The sequence below is a fragment of the Salmo salar genome, unplaced genomic scaffold, assembly GCF_965601325.2.
Source record: "Salmo salar unplaced genomic scaffold, fSalSal1 ptg000588l, whole genome shotgun sequence".
In the NCBI taxonomy this organism is placed as follows: domain Eukaryota; kingdom Metazoa; phylum Chordata; class Actinopteri; order Salmoniformes; family Salmonidae; genus Salmo; species Salmo salar.
Window position 1 is genome coordinate 281,452 of NW_027675428.1, and position 27,189 is coordinate 308,640.

General features: G+C 42.4%; 1 protein-coding gene across 1 annotated transcript; it reads left to right on the forward strand.

Annotated features, from left to right (window-relative positions):
- Positions 1–3,231: 3,231 nt before the first annotated feature.
- Positions 3,232–24,441, forward strand: LOC145876431 (deoxynucleoside triphosphate triphosphohydrolase SAMHD1-like). Its single transcript, XM_082972204.1, has 16 exons — positions 3,232–3,541; positions 10,192–10,258; positions 10,436–10,505; positions 11,927–12,087; positions 12,719–12,834; positions 12,972–13,042; positions 13,179–13,358; positions 13,819–13,919; positions 16,635–16,743; positions 16,886–16,977; positions 20,905–21,020; positions 21,296–21,435; positions 23,066–23,161; positions 23,328–23,432; positions 23,530–23,667; positions 23,863–24,441. Exons 1-16 carry the CDS (start codon positions 3,358–3,360, stop codon positions 23,962–23,964), a joined length of 1,848 nt encoding a protein of 615 aa, XP_082828330.1. The 5' UTR covers positions 3,232–3,357; the 3' UTR covers positions 23,965–24,441.
- Positions 24,442–27,189: the final 2,748 nt, after the last annotated feature.

Here is a 27,189-nt window from a genome sequence, read left to right on the forward strand (position 1 = left end):
GTCATATTGGTCATGGCTCCCGAGTGGCTGGCAGTTCTCCAGCTGTATCCACTGAGATAGCACAATGGGATTTCAGTTCTCCAGCTGTATCCACTGAGATAGCACAATGGGATTTCAGTTCTCCAGCTGTATCCACTGAGATAGCACAATGGGATTTCAGTTCTGCAGCTGTATCTACTGAGATAGCACAATGGGATTTCAGTTCTCCAGCTGTATCCACTGAGATAGCACAATGGGATTTCAGTTCTCCAGCTGTATCCACTGAGATAGCACAATGGGATTTCAGTTCTCCAGCTGTATCCACTGAGATAGCAACAATGGGATTTCAGTTCTCCAGCTGTATCCACTGAGATAGCACAATGGGATTTCAGTTCTCCAGCTGTATCCACTGAAAGCGAGCGAGGTTCAAGGCACGAGAGCAGGGGGCACGGGATGGGCCTCAGAGCCGCGCACAGAAGACAGACCTAGCCCATGGGGAAGGGAGGAGGGAGAGGGGGTTGACCCCCGCCACACTGGGTAGCACCTAGCAACACTAAGGGGCATTGCATTTATAATGGCTCTGACTAGGGAAACGTTCCCGCTGTTCTAGCAGGTAGATGGACAATAGACTTCCTAGATGGAGGGAAGGGGGAGAATTCTATCTTCAAATGGATTTATAAGTTCAAGATAATCAAGGACAGCAACCTCCCGAGCCACTGCCTGTTCACCCTGCTATCATCCAGAAGGCGAGGTCAGTACAGGTGCATCAAAGCTGGGACCGAGAGACTGAAAAACAGCTTCTATCTCAAGGCCATCAGACTGCTGTTTTCAACTCTCTAGTGACAGCAGGAGCGATAGAGAGGTGTGTTAGCCATCACTAACATTGAGTGGCTGCTGCCAACATACTGACTCAACTCAAGCCACTTTAATAATGGGAAAATTGATGTAATCAATTTATCACTTGCCACTTTATATTATTTATATTAGATAATGTTTACATAACCTACATTATTCATCTCATATGTATATACTGTATGCTATACCATCTACTGCATCTTGCCATCTTGATGTAATTAGATGTATCACTAGCCACTTTAAACAATGCTACTTTATATGTTTTCATACAATACTCATCTCATATGTATATACTGTACTCCATACCATCTATTACATCTTGCCTATGCCGTTCGGCCATCACTCATTGATATATTTTTATGTACATATTCTTATTCATTCCTTTACACTTGTGTGTATAATAAGGTAGTTGTTGTGGAATTGTTAGGTTATATTACTTGTTAGATATTACTGCACGGTCGAAAACTAGAAGCACAAGCATTTCGCTACACTTGCATTAACACCTGCTAATGTGTATGGGACAAATAAATTTGATTTGATTTGATATAAAAGAGTGAAAGAGACTGGTTTTTACATCAGAAGTTAATGGTATCTGTAGGAGACAGATGGCTGTGGAATGTGTTAGGGGAAGCGGGTGGAGATCTTTGGATTATGCCTCAAGGGGGTTGAGGTCAGGTCAGTTTCCCTTAACTAGCTGGCTGGCTCGTTATGTGACGTGTGTGATCTTACACGTTGTTTACCTAGCTAGGTTCATTGTTTACCCATTGAATATACCCATTGAATATGGCCGGTGTCAGTAAACATCTGCAAAAAAGCGTAATGAAGTTGTTGCCAGCAGAGCTGGTTAGGCTGTTTTCATGTTATCCAGAGGTAAATAAATCATCAGTCAGAGCATCAAGTGTGCGCTCAGAGAGCAAAACGAGTTTATCAACTTTCAAAGCAAATCATATCAAATGTATTTATATAGCCCTTCTTACATCAGCTGATATCTCAAAGTGCTGTACAAAAACCCAGCCTAAAACCCCAAACAACAAGCAATGCAGGTGTAGAAGCACGGTGGCTAGGAAAAACTCCCTAGAAAGGCAGGAACCTAGGAAGAAACCTAGAGAGGAACCAGGCTATGAGGGGTGGCCAGTCCTCTTCTGGCTGTGCCGGGTGGAGATTATAACAGAACATGGCCTAGATGTTCAAATGTTCATAAATGACCAGCAGGGTCAAATAATAATAATCGCAGTGGTTATAGAGGGTGCAACAAGTCAGCACCTCAGGAGTAAATGTCAGTTGGCTTTTCATAGCCGATCATTGAGAGTATCTCTATCGCTCCTGCTGTCTCTAGAGAGTTGAAAACAGCAGGTCTGGGACAGGTAGCACGTCAGGTGAATAGGTCAGGGTTCCAGCATGTCTGGGACAGGTAGCACGTCCGGTGAACAGGTCAGGGTTCCATAGCCGCAGGCAGAACAGTTGGAACTGGAGCAGCAGCACGGCCAGGTGGACTGGGGACAGGAAGGAGTCATCATGTCAGGTAGTCCTGAGGCATGGTCCTAGGGCTCAGGTCCTCCGAGAGAGAGAAAGAAAGAGAGAAAGAGAGAATTAGAAAGAGCATACTTAAATTCACACAGGACACCGGATAAGACAGGAGAAATACTCCAGATATAACAGACTGACCCTAGCCCCCCGACACATAAACTACTGCAGCCTAAATACTGGAGGCATACAGGAGGGATCAGGAGACACTGTGGCCCCATCCGACGATACCCCCGGCCCTGTCCGGGGGTATCGTCGGAATTATCCAATATAAAATGATCCAATATAAATGATCCAATATAAATGATCCAATATAAATGATCCAATATAAAATGATCCAATATAAATGATCCAATATAAATGATCCAATATAAATGATCCAATATAAAAAACACAATTTCTAAATTTGCTACATAAGACCGAATCCAGGTGGTGAGTCACAAATGACTCAAATTGAGTAACAATGTGAAGAGAGTGGTAGAGGAAGATGGGTACAGGGTGAGGGATCCTGATAGGATGAGTAGGCAGAGACCAATAGAGTGGGATAGGAATAATATGTGCTTCAGTAAAGTGGGTTTCTTAGTATTCATAGTTGTTAACTGCTGAAATAGAATGTAGGTCACAGAAATAGAGGTTGTGGTGGCAGCTGTAGAGAAATACTTGGTATTGCAAGGTTTTACTGCAGAATATTTTAAATAGTGAAATGTGGAGAGTTTCATGAGGGCTAATAGTTGGCAGGGTCATTTTCCTTTTTCCCAATTTTGTATTACCGGACGTTCATGTCGGTAGGCTGTGACTGGCTCCACACTCCAATACATTAGGTGGCAGTGTATGCGCCTAAAAGTTGGCTACGATCCGCCAACCCAATCCCAAAGAAGAAGGTGTGGTTTACCATTTTTGACATTTACATTTTAGTCATTTAGCAGACAGAGCGACTTACAGTAGTGATCGAGAGTACTGCTTTATTGTGTTACCGGCGCTTTTCTATTACCGATCAATATGGATAGGCGAAAGCGTTCCAGAGAAGATTTACCGACCGCTGACAGTGACCATTTCAAAACCCCGGAGCAGAGCGTTTATACCGGGTTGTCGCGGGACGGGGACTTAAGGCAGTGGGATGTCGAGGACACTTGCAGATACCTGCGTCAGGAAGGTCTCGGGGCATGGGAGGAGAAATTCACAGGTTCGATTGTTGTGATCACTGTTTTGCATGTCTTCTCTAACTAGCTACATACACATGATATTTGACAGATCACTGTTTTGCATGTCTTCTCTAACTAGCTACATACACATGATATTTGACAGAACACTGTTTTGCATGTCTTCTCTAACTAACTACATACACATGATATTTGACTGATCACTGTTTTGCATGTCTTCTCTAACTAGCTACATACACATGATGCTGCTGACCCAGCAGCAGAGTAATTGCTAAAATCAAATCAAATTGAAAAAAAACAGTGAAATGCTGAATACAACAGGTGTAGTAGACCTCACAGTGAAATGCTGAATACAACAGGTGTAGTAGACCTCACAGTGAAATGCTGAATACAACAGGTGTAGTAGACCTTACAGTGAAATGCTGAATACAACAGGTGTAGTAGACCTTACAGTGAAATGCTGAATACAACAGGTGTAGTAGACCTTACAGTGAAATGCAGAATACAACAGGTGTAGTAGACCTTACAGTGAAATGCTGAATACAACAGGTGTCGTAGACCTTACAGTGAAATGCTGAATACAACAGGTGTAGTAGACCTCACAGTGAAATGCAGAATACAACAGGTGTAGTAGACCTTACAGTGAAATGCTGATTACAACAGGTGCAGTAGACCTCATAGTGAAATGCTGAATACAACAGGTGTAGTAGACCTCACAGTGAAATGCTGAATACAACAGGTGTAGTATACCTCACAGTGAAATGCTGAATACAACAGGTGTAGTAGACCTTACAGTGAAATGCTGAATACAACAGGTGTAGTAGACCTCACAGTGAAATGCTGAATACAACAGGTGTAGTAGACCTCACAGTGAAATGCTGAATTCAACAGGTGTAGTAGACCTCACAGTGAAATGCTGAATACAACAGGTGTAGTAGACCTCACAGTGAAATGCTGAATACAACAGGTGTAGTAGACCTCACAGTGAAATGCTGAATACAACAGGTGTAGTAGACCTCACAGTGAAATGCTGAATACAACAGGTGTAGTAGACCTCATAGTGAAATGCTGAATACAACAGGTGTAGTAGACCTCACAGTGAAATGCTTACATACGAGCCCCTAACCGACAATGCGGTTTAAAAAAATACGGATAAGAATAAGAGATAAAAGTAATAAAGAGGAGCAGTAAAAAAATAACAGTACCGGTTAGTTGAGGTAGTATGTACATGTAGGTAGAGTTAATTAAAGTGACTATGCATAGATGACAACAGAGAGTAGCAGTGGTGTGGAGAGGGGAGGGGGGGGCAATGCAAATAGTCTGGGTAGCCATTTGATTAGATGTTCAGGAGTCTTATGTCTTGGGGGTAGAAGCAGTTTAGAAGCCTCTTGGACCTAGACTTGGCGCTCCGGTACCATGTGGTTGCAGAGAGAACAGTCTATGACTTGAGTGGCTGGAGTCTTTGACCATTTTTAGGGCCTTCCTCTGACACCGCCTGGTATAGAGGTCCTAGATGGCAGGAAGCTTGGCCCCAGTGATGTACTGGGCCGTTCGCACTACCCTAAAGACTAATTTACATTGTCCTTTGAACTATAGTACCCTAGCTAGGCCAACTACAGTTGAAGTCGGAAGTTGACATACACTTAGATTGGAGTCATTAAAACTCGTTTTTCAACCACTCCACAAATTTCTTGTTAACAATCTATAGTTTTGGCAAGTCGGTTAGGACATCTACCTTGTGCATGACACAAGTAATTTTCCCAACAATTGTTAACAGACAGATTATTTCACTTATATTTCACTGTATCACAATTCCAGTGGGTCAGAAGTTTACATACACTAAGTTGACTGTGCCTTTTAAACAGCTTGGAAAATTCCAGAAAATGATGTCATGGCTTTAGAAGCTTCTGATAGGCTAATTGACATCATTTGACTCAATTGGAGGTGTACTTGTGGATGTATTTCAATGCCTACCTTCAAACTCAGCGCCTCTTTGCTTGACATCATGGGAAAAATCAAAAGAAATCAGCCAAGACCTCAGAAAAAAATTGTAGACCTCCACAAGTCTGGTTCATCCTTGGGAGCAATTTCCAAACGCCTGAATGTACCACATTCATCTGTACAAACAATAGTACGCAAGTATAAACACCATGGGACCACGCAGCCATCATACCGCTCAGGAAGGAGGCACGTTCTGTCTCCTAGAGATGAACGTACTTTGGTGCGAAAAGTGTAAATCAATCCCAGAACAACAGCAAAGGACCTTGTGAAGATGCTGGGGGAAACGACATAACCTGAAAGGCCGCTTAGCAAGGAAGAAGCCACTGCTCCAAAATCGCCATAAAAAAAGCCAGACTACAGTTTGCAACTGCACATGGGGACAAAGATCATACTTTTTGGAGAAATGTCCTCTGGTCTGATGAAACAAAAATAGAACTGTTTGGTCATAATGAGCATCGTTATGTTTGGAGGAAAAAGGGGGAGGCTTGCAAGCCGAAGAACACCATCCCAACCGTGAAGCACGGGGGTGGCAGCATCATTTTGTGGGGGGTGCTTTGCTGCAGGAGGGACTGGTGCACTTCACAAAATAGATGGCGTCATGAGGTAGGAAAATGTGGATGTATTGAAGCAACATCTCAAGACATCAGTCAGGAAGTTAAAGCTTGGTCGCAAATGGGTCTTCCAAATGGACAATGATCCAAAGAATACTTCCAAAGTTGTGGCAGAAAGGCTTAAGGACAACAAATTCAAGATATTGGAGTGGCCATCACAAAGCCCTGACCTCATTCCTAATTAACATTTGTTGGCAGAACTGAAAAGGCGTGTGCAAGCAAGGAGGCCTACAAACCTGACTCAGTTACACCAGCTCTGTCAGGAATGGGCCAAAATTCACCCAACGTATTGTGGGAAGCTTGTGGAAGGCTACCTGAAACGTTTGACCCAAGTTAAACAATTTACAGGCAATGCTACCAAATACTAATTGAGTTTATGTAAACTTCTGACCTTCTGGGAATGTGATGAAAGAAAAAAAGCTGAAATAAATCATTCTCTCTACTATTATTCTGACATTTTACATTCTTTAAATAAAGTGGTGATCCTAACTGAATTTTTACTAGGATTAAATGGCAGGAATGGTGAAAAACTGAGTTTAAATGTATTTGGCTAAGGTGTATGTAAACTTCCGACTTCAACTGTACGTATTGTATATAGTTTTTGGTGGTGTGGTTTTTATACAAGCCCCTGAGCTTCTAACTACACCTGCACACCGTTTATTTATTCATTTTTATCTGTATTGTTGTTTTCTTTGGTGCAAAAACATTTAACTACACAGTAACAAATCCATCACCTCCAGTATACTACTGGTCTGAACATTAACATGCATCGCTTGCGGTACGGTTTTGGAAGCATAGCAGGGAGAAATAATTGTTTAAAAAATAAAGGGTTGTGGATAGGGTTCCCACACGGCCATATTTCGTATACATGTGGGTTAACCCTAACCCGTATACATGTGGGTTAACCCTAACCCGTATACATGTGGGTTAACCCTAACCCGTATACATGTGGGTTAACCCTAACCCGTATACATGTGGGTTAACCCTAACCCGTATACATGTGGGTTAACCCTAACCCGTATACATGTGGGTTAACCCTAACCCGTATACATGTGGGTTAACCCTAACCCGTATACATGTGGGTTAACCCTAACCCGTATACATGTGGGATAACCCTAACCCGTATACATGTGGGATAACTCTAACCCGTATACATGTGGGATAACCCTAACCCGTATACATGTGGGATAACCCTAACCCGTATACATGTGGGATAACCCGTATACATGTGGGTTAACCCGTATACATGTGGGCTAACCCGTATACATGTGGGCTAACCCGTATACATGTGGGTTAACCCGTATACATGTGGGTTAACCCATATACATGTGGGTTAACCCTAACCCATATACATGTGGGATAACCCTAACCCATATACATGTGGGTTAACCCTAACCCATATACATGTGGGTTAACCCTAACCCATATACATGTGGGATAACCCTAACCCATATACATGTGGGTTAACCCTAACCCATATACATGTGGGTTAACCCTAACCCATATACATGTGGGTTAACCCATATACATGTGGGTTAACCCTAACCCATATACATGTGGGTTAACCCTAACCCATATACATGTGCACATTTGGGGAACTGATAGTATTTCTGATTTGCTTATCGCACCACCACCTGTGGAGCTTCTCAAAGTAATGTTTTCTTCACCTCAAATAGCAAGCAAACAAACGTCTGTTTTTACATCCATTGAGAATTACAATAGTTCCTCAATGTATTTTAAAAATCTTTCCAGCTCTCTTCCTTTCATTATAAAATATGCCTACCAGATTACTTCTTATCAGTGCTTGACTTGGACTGAAATAGGTTCTGGTACTCATTTTGGGTGCTGGGACTGTTTATATTGAGGTGCAGGAGCTCCACTATACTTTTGAGCTGATATTCTATAAGAGGAAGAGGAGCTCAAGCAATAGAACATTTGAGGTGCCGGTACTCAGCTCTGGGGAGCTCCTGTGTCTTTCCTCTTTCTCCATTCACCCAGTTAGTCAGACTCCAGGCACCAACCACACCAGGAATTCTCTTCAGGTATTAAATCTGAACATCTGTCGTCACCCCTGAGATGACTCCTTTGACGGGCTCTCTACTCCGAAGTTCAAAGTACAAAACTTTTGTTGTCCGGATTATTTTATTAAGGCCCACTGCAATGAATCAAAATAAGACCACTCTTGGTCACTCTGACAGTCTTGACTTTTCCCAGCACACACTTCACTATTTTCAACACCTCAAGTGGGTTTCCCAAATACTGTATGCATCCTTACTCAACAAACGCATCCCAACAGGAAGCGATTCGTTACCATTCATAGACGTATCCTTCACTCCAATTTTTGACAATTTCTTTTTTTGTTCCAGTTTGACACTACTGTTGTCCATTCAGAACATTAATCTTCATCAACCTTTGCTCGACGTGCTGCTTGATTCAAACTCAGCATTCACTTCCACCATTTTCCCCATCAGCCATCAGACTACAACAGAATAGTCTACCTGTGCTAATTAGCTAGCTGTGTCTCGAAACACCTGTGTGTAACCGGAAGACGGACACCACAAACATCTTGTTACAGAAAAATACTGCTGCAACTCTGTTAAACAGTGTCCAGTAAGTCTGTATTAAACAGTGTCCAGTAAGTCTGTATTAAACAGTGTACAGTAAGTCTGTGTTAAACAGTGTCCAGTAAGTCTGTGTTAAACAGTGTCCAGTAAGTCTGTATTAAACAGTGTCCAGTAGGTCTGTATTAAACAGTGTCCAGTAAGTCTGTATTAAACAGTGTCCAGTAGGTCTGTATTAAACAGTGTCCAGTAAGTCTGTATTAAACAGTGTCCAGTAAGTCTGTATTAAACAGTGTCCAGTAGGTCTGTATTAAACAGTGTCCAGTAGGTCTGTATTAAACAGTGTCCAGTAAGTCTGTATTAAACAGTGTCCAGTAAGTCTGTATTAAACAGTGTCCAGTAAGTCTGTATTAAACAGTGTCCAGTAACTCTGTATTTTGATGTGATATGAAAGTACTGCCTGCTGCAACTCTGTTAAAACAGTGTACAGTAAGTCTGTATTTTTCAGTTGTGAAATTATTTTGATGTGATTTATGTTTCTAGAACCGTATCGCAATCGAGAATCGATTTACGTTTAGATGGAGTATTTGGCTGTTTTGGGTTCCAGAGCCAATTCAACCTTTTAAACTGAACATATAAGGTCCTTGGACTATAAGCAGGGTGGGAAATTAACACCAGCCACCAGCTAAATGTTAGTACATTTTGGCATTGGCAGGTAGAAGGTCTAATATTTCCATCCACATTGGCAGGTGGTCACACAGCGCATTTCTGAGAATATTTTTGGGATCCAAAGCCCGTGTGTGTGTGTGTGTGTGTGTGTGTGTGTGTGTGTGTGTGTGTGTGTGTGTGTGTGTGTGTGTGGTGTGTGTGTGTGTGTGTGTGTGTGTGTGTGTGTGTGTGTGTGTGTGTGTGTGTGTGTGTGTGTGTGTGTGTGTGTGTGTGTGTGTGTGTCAGCTCTGTAAGAGAATATTTTCAACATTACGGTGGTGAAAATGGGGTGGGGTGCAGCATAGGTTCAAACAAGAGAGTGAAATATGGAGACCTTGCCAGCTGGAACACACACTGATATCCACTACTGTCTGTCTCGATCTGTTGCTCTCTTTTCTTTGAAATCACTTTCAATCAATTTCACAACCATTCAGTAAGTGTTTTAACATTACAAAACATGTGCATGCATTTTCTGTGATTTCTTTATGAATTTTGCCCCCCAAAATGTGTCTGGTAAAATTTGGGCATCCACCAGCCACTACTGTTGGTAGACCAAAAAGTACATTTCCCACCCCGACCATAAGGCTCCTTTAATCCATTATTGGGATAAGTAACCACCCATCCATCCCCCATCACAATCTACCCTCCTTACTTTCTCTATGGTATCTGTTAGTGCCCAGCATCAAGGTTGTTCCAGCAAAATAACTGAATTCATCTGATGAAGAAGAAGGTTGGTAGACTTGCACACAGGAAAGATGATCTGTCCTTTTTGTTTGGTTTTCCCCCACACAGAGCAACAGATAACAGGAGTGGGGTTACGATACCTCACAGAGACACATCTGGAGAATATGGGCATAGGGTATGTGTGGTGTGGTTTCAGTATGGGGTGGGGTCATTTCCGTATTCCAATCTAATGTGCACCTTCTAATTTTGGTTGATTTGTTGTGACATATTTCTCTTAGTCAATTTCTTGAGGATTGTGATGTTCTGATTTTGGTGTCATGATTATGAACTGACTCTCTCTCTCTCTCCTCAGGCCTCTTGGCACACGGCTGCAGATTCTGCACTGCCTGAAGAAGCTGTGGCAGATTGCAGCAGAGACCAAGGTAACACAATAGAGGTTTTAGAGGCCCTCTTGGCTGCAGAGACCCAGGTTACACAATAGAGGTTTTAGAGGCCCTCTTGGCTGCAGAGACCAAGTTAACACAATAGAGGTTTTAGAGGCCCTCTTGGCTGCAGAGGCCAAGGTAACACAATAGAGGTTTTAGAGGCCCACTTGGCTGCAGAGCCCAAGGTAACACAATAGAGGTTTTAGAGGCCCTCTTGGCTGCAGAGCCCAAGGTAACACAATAGAGGTTTTAGAGGCCCTCTTGGCTGCAGAGACCAAGGTAACACAATAGAGGTTTTAGAGGCCCTCTTGGCTGCAGAGGCCAAGGTAACACAATAGAGGTTTTAGAGGCCCTCTTGGCTGCAGAGCCCAAGGTAACACAATAGAGGTTTTAGAGGCCCTCTTGGCTGCAGAGCCCAAGGTAACACAATAGAGGTTTTAGAGGCCCTCTTGGCTGCAGAGCCCAAGGTAACACAATAGAGGTTTTAGAGGCCCTCTTGGCTGCAGAGCCCAGGGGACACAATAGAGGTTTTAGAGGCCCTCTTGGCTGCAGAGACCAAGGTAACACAATAGAGGTTTTAGAGGCCCTCTTGGCTGCAGAGACCAGGGGACACAATAGAGGTTTTAGAGGCCCTTTTGGCTGCAGAGCCCAAGTGTTGCTCTTTTAATCTGAATTTTCTGAAATTCTACACATTTTACTATGGGTCAGAAATACCATTTTAAAGTTTAAAGCTAGTTTCCTGCTGTTCTACATATTTGTCATTGTGCTGAGAGAAAAGTTGCAGTTTCAAAGTTAATATCCTGCAATTCTACACACTTTGCCATGGGGCTGAGTTAACATTATGCCTTGTTCTTATGCTATCTGAGTGACTCAAACATTATAACAAAATACATGGAGGCCCCAACATTTCAGATTCTCCCTGATTTGTCTATTTTTTATTTTGGTGATTGTTAGTTCTTAAATATGATCTTATTAAAAAACAATATTGCTCCACTGTCTTTTCTACATACTTTATATCTGGTTTTAGTCATTTAAGTTTACACTGAAAACGTTTGACCATCCTGAAAATGATTAGCAAAAGGGGAAACATTGACTTTGAGCCCACATAGAGAGACTGACGGACAGGGAGAGAGAGAGAATAATCCATGGGAGAGAAAATCACCTCAACCACATTGTACTTCATTTAATTTATTTATTTATTATGGTGAAAGAAGTAAAACACCCTGAGTAATAGCTGTTTTTCTATTCCATCATGTTCTCTATTCCCTGTTTTATAATGTTTTTCAATTCTATTGCAAGTGTAATGACCCTACTCTACCCACGGCCACATAACTAGAGATGCACCCTTTTCTATTCCAGAGAGGGAACAATAGAGGAATAGTAGTATCAGCACTAAGATGTATTATTGTCTCCTGTAGGTGTTTAATGACCCCATCCATGGACATATAGAGATGCATCCTCTGTTGGTCTGTATCATCGACACCCCTCAGTTCCAGAGGCTCCGCCACATTAAGCAGCTGGGAGGAACATACTTCGTCTTCCCTGGAGCCTCCCACAACCGCTTCGAACACTCCATAGGGTATGTAGGAGTGTGTGAGTATGCACTAGCGTAGAGTACAAGTGTGGGTGCCTGAACACTCCATAGGGTATGTAGGAGTGTGTGTAAGTTTGCACTAGCATAGAGTACAAGTGTGGGTGCCTGAGCACTTCATAGTTTAAAGGTGTGTGGGCTTGACCTATAGAGGGTGTGTACACCTTTTTAAATCCATGATGCAGAGTGTAATGCGCGAATTGGGATTTAGTCTATGTGGTTTTAGAGGCGCTACCCTGCATTCAAAGTGTTTGTGTGGTGTCAGGAAAATAACCTCACACTCAACGTCAGCAAAACAAAGGAGATGATCGTGGACTTGAGGGAGCACCCCCCTATCCACATCGACGGGACAGTAGTGGAGAAGGTGTAAAGTTTTAAGTTCCTCGGCGTACACATCACGGACAAACTGAAATGGTCCACCCACACAGACAGCGTGGTGAAGAAGGCGCAATATTCAACCTCAGGAGGCTGAAGAAATTTGTCTTGTCATTGATTTGAACAGGCACAACAGAAAAATCCTTTTCAGCCTCTTCCTTAAGCTCTCAGTTCCCAGTGGTTACCTAGCAGGTTTCATGAGTTGGAAAATGGTTGTTATGGTTGTTGTGGTTGTGTGTTTCAGGGTGGGTTACCTGGCAGGTCTGCTGGTCCAGGAGTTGAATGAGAGACAACCAGAGCTCTTCATCTCCCATAGAGACATATTGTGTGTCCAGATCGCCGGTCTCTGTCACGACCTGGGTGAGTCTCACACACACACACACACACACACACACACATATATATATATATATATATATATATATATATATATATATATATATACACACTTTTTTCAATCTTACTGTCTCATAAATGTGATATCTCTCACTCTCCAGGTCATGGTCCTTTCTCCCATATGTTTGATGGGATGTTCATCCCTAAAGTGCGTCCAGAATCTAAGTGGAAGGTAAGACCTTTCTTTCCTCATTCTGTTTCTTTTTCGCTCTCCATGTCTGATGTTTGTGTCTATATCTTCCTGTGTTTGCTCAAAAATGTGCAGGTCACCTGTATTTGTGTGTACGCTCACCTTGTGTGTGTTGCAGCACGAGGAGGCGTCCCTGGCAATGTTTGACCACCTGGTGCGTGAGAACGCCTTAGAGCCGGTGATGAAGGAGCATGGCCTGGTCCTTCCTGATGACCTGGTCTTCATCAAGGAGCAGATTGCTGGACCACAGAACACTGTCCTTCTCAGCCAGGGAGTAAATCAGCCAGCCAGTGAGCCGGTTAGTCAATCAATCAATTTAAGAATCATGTAGGCGTGGGTTCGTTTCCCCACTTCTGACACCGATGGTAACAGAGACCGCCCGAGCGGTAGAAGTTTCGGTGAAGAGGCCCAAAGATGACGATAACAAAACAGAAAATATAAATTGGGGGTAAACTGAATAAATCAAATCATAGTAGAGCTCTCAAATGAAACCAGACCTCAATCAACGCCTGAAATCCGGCAGCATGCCATTCTGACCCTTGTTGCCTCCTCACTGAAACCTTCACCGCTGGGGCGGTAAACGTTACAATCATCTATCAGCATCAATCAGTCAACAAACATCAATCAATATTACTTCATGAATATGATTTATTTATGCTTTCTAGCAGTTAATTGTCTACGGGTTGAATTTAATTTGGAGTTTCATGCTCGGTTCTCACAGGATTCGTGATTCGAGTCTGTTCTTTTTCTCTTCACAGTGGCCATATAAGGGCCGACCAGAGAAGAAGTCCTTCCTCTATGAGATTGTGGCCAACAAAAGGAACGGCATCGACGTGGACAAGTGGGACTACTTCGCCAGGTGAGTCCCCCAGTTGGAGTTTATCCCTTTTAGAAACTATGATCATTTCTGGAGTAAGCTATATTAGAGATGTAACAATACATAGGACCATTGGAGTATATTAGGAAAATAGTGCACTATGGGCAACTTTTCTTAAATTATCTTCAGGGCCTAAAATGAACACCTGCCAAATGCGGGTAGATTTTGGCATTGGCAGGTAAGATGTCTATTTCACCAGCCATGTTGGTGGGTGGTCAGGGCTCCACAGTGCGAGCATTTCACTCGCATTTGTGAATAAAAAGTATGATCACATTTACAGTGAGGGGAAAAAGTATTTGATCCCCTGCTGATTTTGTACGTTTGCCCACTGACAAAGAAAGGATCAATCTATAATTTTAATGGTAGGTTTATTTGAACAGTGAGAGACAGAATAACAACAAAAAAATCCAGAAAAACGCATGTCAAAATGTTATAAATTGATTGGCATTTTAATGAGGGAAATAAGTATTTGACCCCCTCTCAATCAGAAAGATTTCTGTCTCCCAGGTGTCTTTTATACAGGTAACAAGCTGAAATTAGGAGCACACTCTTAAAGGGAGTGCTCCTCAGCTTGTTACCTGTATAAAAGACACCTGTCCACAGAAGCAATCAATCAATCAGATTCCAAACTCTCCACCATGGCCAAGACCAAAGAGCTCTCCAAGGATGTCAGGGACAAGATTGTAGACCTACACAAGGCTGGAATGGGCTACATGACCATCGCCAAGCAGCTTGGTGAGAAGGTGACAACAGTTGGTGTGATTATTCGCAAATGGAAGAAACACAAAAGAACTGTCAATCTCCCTCGGCCTGGGGCTCCATGCAAGATCTCACCTCGTGGAGTTGCAATGATCATGAGAACGGTGAGGAATCAACCCAGAACTACACGGGAGGATCTTTTCAATGATTTCAAGGCAGCTGGGACTATAGTCACCAAGAAAACAATTGGTAACACACTACGCCGTGAAGGACTGAAATCCTGCAGCGCCCGCACGGTCCCCCTGCTCAAGAAAGCACATATACATGCCCATCTGAAGTTTGCCAATGAACATCTGAATGATTCAGAGGACAACTGGGTGAAAGTGTTGTGGTCAGATGAGACCAAAATGGAGCTCTTTGGCATCAACTCAACTCGCCGTGTTTGGAGGAGGAGGAATGCTGCCTATGACCCCAAGAACACCATCCCCACCGTCAAACATGGAGGTGGAAACATTATGCTTTGGGGGCGTTTTTCTGCTAAGGGACAGGACAACTTCACCGCATCAAAGGGACGATGGACGGGGCCATGTACCGTCAAATCTTGGGTGAGAACCTCCTTCCCTCAGCCAGGGCATTGAAAATGGGTCGTGGATGGGTATTCCAGCATGACAATGACCCAAAACACACGGCCAAGGCAACAAAGGAGTGGCTCAAGAAGAAGCACATTAAGGTCCTGGAGTGGCCTAGCCAGTCTCCAGACCTTAATCCAATAGAAAATCTGTGGAGGGAGCTGAAGGTTCGAGTTGCCAAACGTCAGCCTCGAAACCTTAATGACTTGGAGAAGATCTGCAAAGAGGAGTGGGACAAAATCCCTCCTGAGATGTGTGCAAACCTGGTGACCAACTACAAGAAACATCTGACCTCCGTGATTGCCAACAAGGGTTTTGCCACCAAGTACTAAGTCATGTTTTGCAGAGGGGGTCAAATACTTATTTCCCTCATTAAAATGCTAATCAATTTATAACATTTTTGACATGTGTTTTTCTGGATTTTTTTGTTGTTGCTATTCTGTCTCGCATATGATTTGGAACAGTATTTGCAAATGTACACAGCTTGTCCTTCTACATTAGCTGCAGTGAAATGTCTCCACACATCAGATAGTGCCTGTGGCCTTTTCCTGTGAAGATTAGAAAAACATGAGTAAAAGAACAACAAATACAATTCCATATACAGATAAATAATTAAGTAGTTAGATTAAACAACTCATTTGTCAGATAAATGTTTTAAAATGAAACATGTATGAAAACAGCTGAATTAACAGGCTCAAGCTAAAACCCACATAGTAGCAATAACTAGCAGAAATTGTTAACAAGTTAGAAATGATTTAAACACACTTTGATGTAGGCTACTATTTACTAGTTAACCAAAAATAATCTGTCATAAAATATATTCACCCCACCCAGTATTGTAATCAAAACTTACCAGAAAGCATGTAGTCCTTGGCTCAGACAGTGTAGTAGTGTGGGCTCAATAGCATCTCATTAGAGTACCAGATCTTGAGAATCAGCTGTACATGTGATGGAAGAATGCACTGTGCATGCAGAGGGTTGCAATTCCATTGAATTGGGGATAGTTTAACCAAAATATGCCACAAGACCTAGAATTGCCTAATGTGTATCCCATAAAAAAGGTTCACTGTTATAAAATAACTTTTTTTTAATGAATTTAAGCAAAATTCCCGGGCTTAACTTCCCATGGAAAAATTCCGGGAAAGTTTCCGACCCTTTGCAACCCTAGTCTCGAGGAAATGCATAAACATTTACATTTTGTTTAGTGAGATCTTTTTTTTACATAAATGACAACAAGAACATTGAAATTATTATTTATTTTTATTTTTAAACAACATTTTAACATAATGGATACATCAAAAACAGTTTGACAGGTAAAGGAAAACCCAGACAAAACCAACAGAGACTCCCTCACTTTCTCACCCCACAGGGACTGCTTCCACCTGGGTATCCAAAATAACTTTGACTACCGTCGCTTTCTCAAGTTTGCCCGTGTGTGTGAGGTGGACGGGAAGAAGCACATCTGCACCCGAGACAAGGTAAATGCTTCAGCTTGGCCCTCGATTACACCTCCCATTCATTCCCTTCATTTATGTTTTCCTTCAACTTTTCATTATTGGTAAAGTAGTTAGGGATTAACCTAGTTTAGTGGTGATATCCATGTGTGTTGTCCACATACAGGAAGTGGGTAATCTGTATGACATGTTCCACACACGCAACTGCCTGCATAGAAGAGCCTACCAGCACAAGGTGGGCAACATCATAGAGACAATGTAAGTACTCTCACCTCAGCAGGTGTTTTAATATAGGTAACTGCCAAAATAGAGTAAACACCAACACAGTATCTTAATAGGCTGTTGGGCCACTACGAGCCAGAACAGCTTCAATGCACCTCGGCATAGTTTCTAAGTGTCTGGAAGTCAATTGGAGGGATGCGACACCATTCTTCCACAATAAATTCTATCATTTGTTGTTTTGTTGATTGTGGTGGAATATCCCATAAGTGTTCAATTGGGTTGAGATCTGGTGACTGAGACAGCCATGGCATATGGTTTACATCATGTTCATGCTCATCAAACCATTCAGTGACCACTCATGCCCTGTGTGTGGGGGTATTTGTATCTTGTATTTATTATGGATCCAAGGCGGCGGCTACTCTTCCTGGGGTCTGGCAAAATGAAGGCAGTTATACAATTTTAAAAACATTACAATACATTCGTTACAGAATTCACACCGAGTGTTCAGGCCTTTACTCCACTACTACACATCTACAACACACTGAGTGTTCAGGCCTTTACTCCACTACTACACATCTACAACACACTGAGTGTTCAGGCCTTTACTCCACTACTACACATCTACAACACACTGAGTGTTCAGTCCTCAGGCCTTTACTCCACTACTACACATCTACAACGAAAAATCAGTGTTATCTTGTGTATGTGCCTATGTTTGTTACTTCACACTCCCCGCTGTTCCATAAGGTGTGTTTTTATCAGCTGTTTAAATCTGATTCTCCTGCTGCATCAGTTACCTGATGTGGAATAGAGTTCCATGTAGTCATGGCTCTATGTAGTACTGTGCTCCTCCCATAGTCTGTTCTGGACTTGGGGACTGTGAAGAGACCTCTGGTGGCATGTCTTGTGGGGTATGGATGGGTGTCTGAGCTGTGTGCCAGTAGTTTAAACAGACCTCTGGTGGCATGTCTTGTGGGGTATGTATGGGTGTCTGAGCTGTGTGCCAGTAGTTTAAACAGACCTCTGGTGGCATGTCTTGTGGGGTATGTATGGGTGTCTGAGCTGTGTGCCAGTAGTTTAAACAGACCTCTGGTGGGGTATGTATGGGTGTCTGAGCTGTGTGCCAGTAGTTTAGACAGACCTCTGGTGGCATGTCTTGTGGGGTATGTATGGGTGTCTGAGCTGTGTGCCAGCAGTTTAGACAGACAGCTCGGTGCATTCAACATGTCAATACTTCTCGGTACCTTCAGCTTGTCAACACCTCTTACAAAAACAAGTAATTAGGAAGTCAATCTCTCTTCCATGAGATTGACATGCATATTATTAATTTTAGCTCTCTGTGTACATCCAAGGGCCAGCCGTGCTGCCCTGTTCTGAGCCAACTGCAATTTTCCCAAGTCCCTCTTTGTGGCACCTGACCACACGACTGAACAGTAGTCCAGGTGCGACAAAACCAGGGGAAGAAAATGTCTCAGGTTTTTGCCTGCCAAATGAGTTCTGTTATACTCACAGACACCATTCAAACAGTTTTAGAAACTTTAGGGTGTTTTCTATCCATATATAATAAGTATATGCATATTCTAGTTACTGGGTAGGATTAGTAACCAGATTAAATCGGGTACGTTTTTTTATCCAGCCGTGAAAATACTGCCCCCTAGCCCCAACAGGTTAACAGCATGCCACTGCCTTTACTCAAAGCCTAACCCTAACCCTTTACTCAAAGCCAGTGACATGTCATTAGTAAAGATCGAAAAAACAGCTGCCCTGGGGAATTCCTGCTTCTACCTGGATTATGTTGGAGAGGCTTCCATTAAAGAACCCCCTCTGTGTTCTGTTAGACAGGTTACTCTTTATCCACATTATAGCAGGGGGGTGTAAAGCCATTATAGCAGGGGGTGTAAAGCCATTATAGCAGGGGGTGTAAAGCCATAACACATACGTTTTTCCATCAGCAGACTATGATCGATAACGTCAAAATCTGCACTGAAGTCTCACAACACAATCATTTCCTCATCAATTTCTCTCAGCCAATCATCAGTCATTTGTGTAAGTGCTGTGCTTGTTGAGTGTCCCTATGAGCGTGCTGAAAGTCTGTCAATTTGTTTACTGTGAAATAGCATTGTATCTGGTCAAACACTATTTTTACAGAAGTTTACTAAGGGTTGGTAACAGGCTGATTGGTCGGCTATTTGAGCCAGTAAAGGGGGCTTTACTATTCTTAGGTAGCGGAATGACTTTAACTTCCCTCCAGGCCTGAGGGCACACACTTTCTAGTAGGGTCAAATTGAAGATGTGTCAACATCATCCCCTGTTATCCACAGTACTTCCATCCAAGTTGTCAGACCTCAGTGGCTTGTCATTGTTGATAGACAACAATAATTTGTTCACCTCTTCCACACTCACTTTAAGGAATTCAAAAGTATAATTATTGTCGTTTCATAATTTGTCAGATATACTTGGATGTGTAGTGTCAGCGTTTGTTGCTGGCATGTTATGCCTAAATTTGCTAATCTTGCCAATGGAAAAAAATCATTAATGTAGTTGGCAATATCAGTTGGTTGTGTGATGAATGAGCCATCTGTTTCAATGAATTATGGTGCTGAGTTTGCCTTTTTCCCAGAATTTAATTCAATGTGCTCCAAAGCTTTTTACTATCATTCTTTTATTTTATTTATCTTGGTTTCAAAGTGTGGTTTCTTCTAACCAAACCCTGAGAGACATGATATCTGGATCCATGTTAAACTAACCTCTAACCCAATCCTGAGAGACATGATATCTGGATCCATGTTAAACTAACCTCTAACCCAATCCTGAGAGACATGCTATCTGGATCCATGTTAAACTAACGTCTAACCCAATCCTGAGAGACATGATATCTGGATCCATGTTAAACTAACCTCTAACCCAATCCTGAGAGACATGATATCTGGATCCATGTTAAACTAACCTCTAACCCAATCCTGAGAGACATGATATCTGGATCCATGTTAAACTAACGTCTAACCTGAGAGACATGATATGTGGATCCATGTTAAACTAACCTCTAACTCAATCCTGAGAGACATGATATCTGGATCCATGTTAAACTAACCTCTAACCCAATCCTGAGAGACATGATATCTGGATCCATGTTAAACTAACCTCTAACCCAATCCTGAGAGACATGATATCTGGATCCATGTTAAACTAACCTCTAACCCAACCCTGAGAGACATGATATCTGGATCCATGTTAAACTAACCTCTAACCCAATCCTGAGAGACATGATATCTGGATCCATGTTAAACTAACCTCTAACCCAATCCTGAGAGACATGATATCTGGATCCATGTTAAACTAACCTCTAACTCAACCCTGAGAGACATGATATCTGGATCCATGTTAAACTAACCTCTAACCCAATCCTGAGAGACATGATATCTGGATCCATGTTAAACTAACCTCTAACCCAATCCTGAGAGACATGATATCTGGATCCATGTTAAACTAACCTCTAACCCAACCCTGAGAGACATGATATCTGGATCCATGTTAAACTAACCTCTAACCCAATCCTGAGAGACATGATATCCCTCCCAAGCTTCATTATGGACCCCTCATGTCTCCTTTGTAACTAATGTTCCTATACTCTGAGTATAACAATGTTCAACGTTTACCCCAGGATCCAAGAGTGTGCAAAGCTGTCATCAAGGCAAAGGGCGGCTACTTTGAAGAATCTCAAATATAAAATATATTTTGATTTGTTTAACATTTCTTAATTTTGATGTCTTCATTATCATTCTACAAAGTAGAAAACAAAGGGAAAAACCCTGGAATGAGTAGGTGTGTCCAAACTTTGGACTGGTACTGTATATCTGTTTTATTTCCTATCTTTTATACATTCATACAGGTTCTCAGAAATTTCGTTTTTTTTCTGCTGTATGTTATATGTTGAAAATGAGATGTTATATTGTCTTTTTTCAGGATCACAGAGGCCTTTATCAAGGCGGACCCCCACATCCAGATTCAAGGTTCAGGGGGAAAGATGTTCACCATCTCCACAGCAATAGACGACATGGAGGCCTACACTAAACTCACTGGTCCGTTCAACCCCATAGAAATATAAAGTGTACAATGGCTCTGGTCTGTTCTACTTACCCAGACAACCAGAGCTTTGAGAGTTTTATGCCAGGCGTCAAGGCTGTCCAAACAGGCTGGGTTTGCCATACCCGTTTTTTTTTGTGTGGTACATTCCTGTCCATACAATTACTGCTGGCTTTGGTTTGCATGATTACCTATCATCTTCCCACGCTCCTTATCACCTTGTCTCTCCCTCTCCCCTGTCTCTCTCCCTCTCTCCTCCCTTCCCCTGTAGACCATGTGATTGAGCAGATTCTGTACTCGTCGTCCTCTGAGCTGGCTGAGGCCAGAGAGATCCTCCAAAACATCACCTGCAGACGCCTCTACAAGTGTGTGGGAGAGACACAGGCTGAGAAGCGCGTGGAGGTTTCACAGGTGTGTGTGTGCGTGTGTTTGGAGAGAGGATATCCTTCCAGGGCTTACTAGCGGAGCTTTCTACGAGATTCATATTATGTGCCTCCAGGGGCGAAAATCTGATATCCACTTTGGAGGGGACAATTACATGAGATTTTCTCAAGAGCCATTCCTGAGGGGGACACCAAAAGTAGTGCTGTAACACATAGCCTACATTGTAATATGGTAAATGTATATTGAGGAACCAAAGAAATAAGGTGTTTGCCGTACTCCTAACTACCGGTACCCAAAACTACACAACTAATCACAACAGCAATACCATTGCCTTTAACAAATCTTAGTTCAGTCACCAGTTTAAGTTGAGAGTGGGGGTATCCATGGCATTTTCCAATTATGTTCCTATTTTACAAGTCAAACAAATTGAGAACCTTTCATAATGTTGCCAAACAAAGACTCAACAAACTTACCTGAGACTCCCTGTCTCTGCCAGTCTGTCCCTGCATATCTGTCCCCAACTCTGCTGTCTATGTGCCATCTGTTGCCTGCTCTGCCTAATGACATCATTGTGAAACATTTCCATTAGAATTTCATTTCTTTCTTATGAACATTTTATCAACTAGTCTGAGATATTAGGCTACTAGGGTTCTTACTATGCGTTTTGGTGTATTGAAAAATACTCTGATGTCCGTCTTTTATTTTTCTGCCATTTTTCTACCTGGCTGGCTGGCTGGCTGGCTACACACACAGTGTGTAGGTTATTTACAGTAGGAGATGGGCTTCTATCATCTTCAATCATTCTATTTGGGCTTCGATCTAAAAGGTAGCTAGCAAATGTGAAACGGATTAAAATGACAAGAGTTGACAGCTGTATGAGTTCACCATTTACACAACATATGCTGCAACCTTTTGTAATTTTAATAGTTTGTTTCATATTGGCTGGCTTCCAACAATAGCTGAATTTGCAAAGCTAGCGAGCACCAATTCAGTTTCAGTGGTGTTTGCTATAATCTTTGCTACCCGGGTTAAATAAAGGTGAAATAAAATAAATAAATAAAAGTTCCCTTGCGACAATTTAGCTTTTGCAACGAGACCATTAAATATATTTAAGACAATGGTAGAAGAGAGTGTAGTTCTGTTCAGTTTGGACTTCAGTTTATCGCTAACCTTATCACAGGGACTTTGAAGCAGTAACTTACATCATCTGCATGCTGATTCCATCTTTGACGAGGCCACATAAATGGAATTGGTACTAGCTAGCTTAATAGTTAATATTTGCGCGCTAGCTCTGCATATTCAGCTAGTGTGTGTGCACGCGATTGACTGGATGAACCTCACGGCAGTTACGTGCATTGAGTGCCTTTCAGACAGTAGATACGACCTCTCTGTTACCTAGCAAGCTAAGGAACTGGCAATGGATCAAACCATTGTGAGGCAAAGGGCGGGGGTGTCGCAATCTTTTGAAACTTAAAAACGCGCTATTAAGTGTCTATAATCAGCACAATTGCTTTCATTGCGTATTATTAATATTATTTAAATGACATAGTTATGTTTCAGTGATATATTGGGGGGGACAAATCATATTTTTCCCAGGATGGGGGGGTCGTGATTTCCGCCCCTGTGTGCCTCTCATCCTCGTCTTCTCTTCCCCCAGGAAAAGCTCCTGGACTGGGCAGGCTGTGTGGCGAGGTCCAGGCCTCAGAATGACCTTCAAAATGTTACTCTGCAGCCAGGGGACTTTGTTGTCCATGTGAGTGTCCAGTCTTTTCACCTCAATCAGGGAACTGATTGAATACATTTTACCATACCATCCCCCCCCGCCTTCTCTATAGGTAACCCTTTGTTACCAGTTGCTCTGTTGAAAATGGGTATCTCTTTGCATGTCCATCTCTCCTCCCTATCTTTCTCTCCATCAGATCATCAACATGGACTGGGGTATGAAGGAGAAGAACCCCATCAACAACATGCGTTTCTACTGTAAGAACGACCCAACCAAAGCTTACCAGATCAGCAAGGACCAGGTCACTACTTCAATGCACTTACGTATACCTATTTTAGAATTATCCAATAATCTTTGGAGCTTGGAAACATGATATAAGGCAATTGTTGTTCCTGTAGGTGTCCAAGCTGCTGCCAGAAAGGTTTGCTGAGCAGCTTATCAGGGTCTACTGTAAGAAGACTGATGAGAGGACCATGGAGGCAGCTAAGAAGAACTTTGCCCAGTGGTGTATGGATATGAACTTCTCCAAACCTCAGGTCAGGAGGCCTCGCTCTTTCCTTTATATATCATTTTACCTCAAGCTTTTAGCGTTTTTACATTGTGTGGGGAAGATGACAGTGCAAGGCCAAGCCAGCTAGCTATCACCATCTTACCTGCACCACACAGAGTATTTTCCCAATGTTTAAAATTTACACTGGTATCCCTGTGTGTTTGTGTTCACATTTGTTTAGGATGGAGATGTGATTGCACCAGAGCTCACCCCTCTTAAGGCAAGCTGGGCACACAACAATGACACTGAGGATAATGAGGGGAGGAAGAGGCTGGGCCACTGAGGATAATGAGGGGAGGAAGAGGCTGGGCCACTGAGGATAATGAGGGGAGGAAGAGGCTGGGCCACTGAGGATAATGAGGGGAGGAAGAGGCTGGGCTGCAATCAATGATGACCAGACTCTTTTAAGAGGAAGATGAGAAACAACAGAGAATCCTTCTGTTTACGGCAGTGGTTACCAATCATGGTCTTTGAGGGCCACAGGGTATGCAAGGTTTTGTTCCAACCCAGCACTAACACACTTGGTTCAGCTAATCTAGGTCATTAAGATGAACTGACTAGCTGAATCAGGTGTGTTCACGATGGGTTGGAACAAAAGCCTGCACACCCTGTTGCTCCCTAGGACCAGGGGTTGGTGACCACCACCTCAAGAAAATGTGAGTCAGGCTTTCGAAAGAAGTCACTTTACTCAGGGTTCTGTTCACTCTGATTCAGTTTTCCAGGGATTAGATCATGTAGTCTTTCTTTTATTTACTTTTGATGTTTTATTTCAAGCGTACATTTTAGGTTTGGTTATCTTAACGTTATGCTATTTCATGATAAGATAAGTGTAGGAGTATGTGAGTATACATACCTGTACTCCCAGGCTATGCATGTTGACGTGCCACTCTCACACATGGCTCTTTCAGATAGCCAAGCAACGACTTTTACATATTTATCCATCCTGGTGGAAGTTACTCTTTGGACAATCATGCTTTACCTCGTAATACTCCCAAAGCTGAATGTGAACTTATCCTTAGTGTTATATTTGATCAACATGCAAACAAACAGGTAACCGTTGTTTGTGTTTCAGGGCATTGTCTTTCTTTTATGCATGGTTTCTACGCTGTTTTAGTTGTTATATACCCAGCTACCATAGTTAGCCTGGTCATGCATATCTACAGTATGTAGGCTAAAGTAGGAGTTGGCTAAGCACATACAGATCAAAGATCAGGGTACAATGTAGCTTAATTATCTTCAGAAAAGCCACCACTTTAACTGACAAACAATGTTAAGTTATCATATTATCTTCATCCATGTACCCTACTGAGGCAAGCAGCTATCTGTCTAGTGTTTGGTATCATTTGGGAGTCTCGTTATGTTATCTTCATTTAAACAACATGAACACAATGTTTACCCTAAAGTCTGCCTCGATGAGCCCACAGCTGTTGATCAGATATGTTTGTTGATTTAAGTTATGCACTTTGTTTTAAATAAATAATATAATTTTGAATGAAAGACTAATGGGGTGGAGAGTCTCACCATTTGAAGGGTTTTGTAATACAGAATGTAACCGGCCACATCATCTGCGAAATACGACCCTCTTCTCTGCCTAGCTATCTGAGTTCTGTTTCCTTAGAACTTTGTGTAGAAGACAGCTCTAGCATCCTGAATCCTCAATTTAATTATAGGGGTGAAAACAAAACAAATCTCGGTTAACCCATGGTCTATGGTAAATTGCTTGAGTCGTTCATCTTAGGTTATACTATGCATTCCATCCCGTTGTGAGAGGGTCAGTGCTGTCTGGGTTCCTTGGGACATCCCTACCCTAAACCTTAACCCCTAACCTTAACCCCTAACCTTAACCCCTAACCTTAACCCCTAACCTTAACCCTTACCTACGAAAATAGCTGGCTAGCTAACCTCGATAATTACTCTAAACTACACAATTATCTTTGATACAAAGACGCCTATGTAGCTAGCTAAAAAACAATTGCTCAGATCAATGTAATGTAATGAAATGTAATATTACCTGCGGAGCGAAGTGCAGCACGACTACTCGCTCCAAACCCGGAAGTCACATTCCTACCCTAAACCTTAACCCTTACCTTAACAATGCTGCTCGCTCAATAGGCCTATTTGGAAGTTCATAACTTGGTAGCCTACAGACAGAATAATCTTCTCTTTTCAGCAGGATCCATTTGCTTAACAACCTGCGATTGTATTTGAAATATTGCGAAAGCCCTGTTGTAGCTGCATCACTGACAGATTTGCCGCATGTTCCCAACTTGTAGGCATGCCTTGTGATTGGGCTACACACAATCCACAGCTATTTTTTTAAATAAGCTATTGCTCCTCTGTGGCTAAATTACAGGCCTACTCCTGGTGTAGTAATCTGAATGATTTCATTTCTTTCTGAACAGACAGAAGTAATTCTATCACTTTGGCAAATGTATTTTAATGTATCGGGTGCTGCACCAACTCAAGCACCCTTCCTGCGGGCCGATGATTCTATAAGGAAATAAATGATTAGGGTTAGGGTTAGACCATAACCCTAACCATAACCCTAACCATAACCCTAACCCTTCCTGCGGGGCTATGATTCTATAAGGAAATAAATGATTAGGGTTAGACCATAACCCTAACCCCAACCCCTAACCATAACCCCTAACCATAACCCCTAACCCCTAACCCTAGCCCCTAACCATAACCCCTAACCCCTAACCCTAACCCTTCCTGCGGGGCTATGATTCTATAAGGAAATAAATGATTAAGTGCAACTGCTGGAGAGAAGAGTTGCAGGCTCGTTTGTGTCAGAACACAGAGAGTGAGGGAGATTATAGAAACTGAATCTCCTAGTTCTCTCACCACAGCAATGGCCACTCGTTGGTCTATATAAAGTTGTGGCCAAAACTTTTGAGAATGACACAAATATTAATTTTCATAAAGTCTGCTGCCTCAGTTTGTATGATGGCAATTTGCATATACTCCAGAATGTTATGAAGAGTGATCAGATGAATTGCAATTAATTGCAAAGTCCCTCTTTGCCATGCAAATGAACTGAATTCCCCCCCCAAAATTCCACTGCATTTCAGCCCTGCCACAAAAGGACCAGCTGACATCATGTCAGTGATTCTCTCGTTAACACAGGTGTGAGTGTTGACGAGGACAAGGCTGGAGATCACTCTCTCATGCTGATTGAGTTCGAATAACAGACTGGAAGCTTCAAAAGGAGGGTGGTGCTTGGAATCATTGTTCTTCCTCTGTCAACTATGGTTAACTGCAAGGAAACATGTGCCGTCATCATTGCTTTGCACAAAAAGGGCTTCACAGGCAAGGATATTGCTGCCAGTAAGATTGCACCTAAATCAACCATTTATTGGATCATCAAGACTTTCAAGGAGAGCGGTTCAATTGTTGTGAAGAAGGCTTCAAGGTGCCCAAGAAAGTCCAGCAAGTGCCAGGACCATCACCTAAAGTTGATTCAGCTGCGGGATCAGGGCACCACCAATACAGAGCTTGCTCAGGA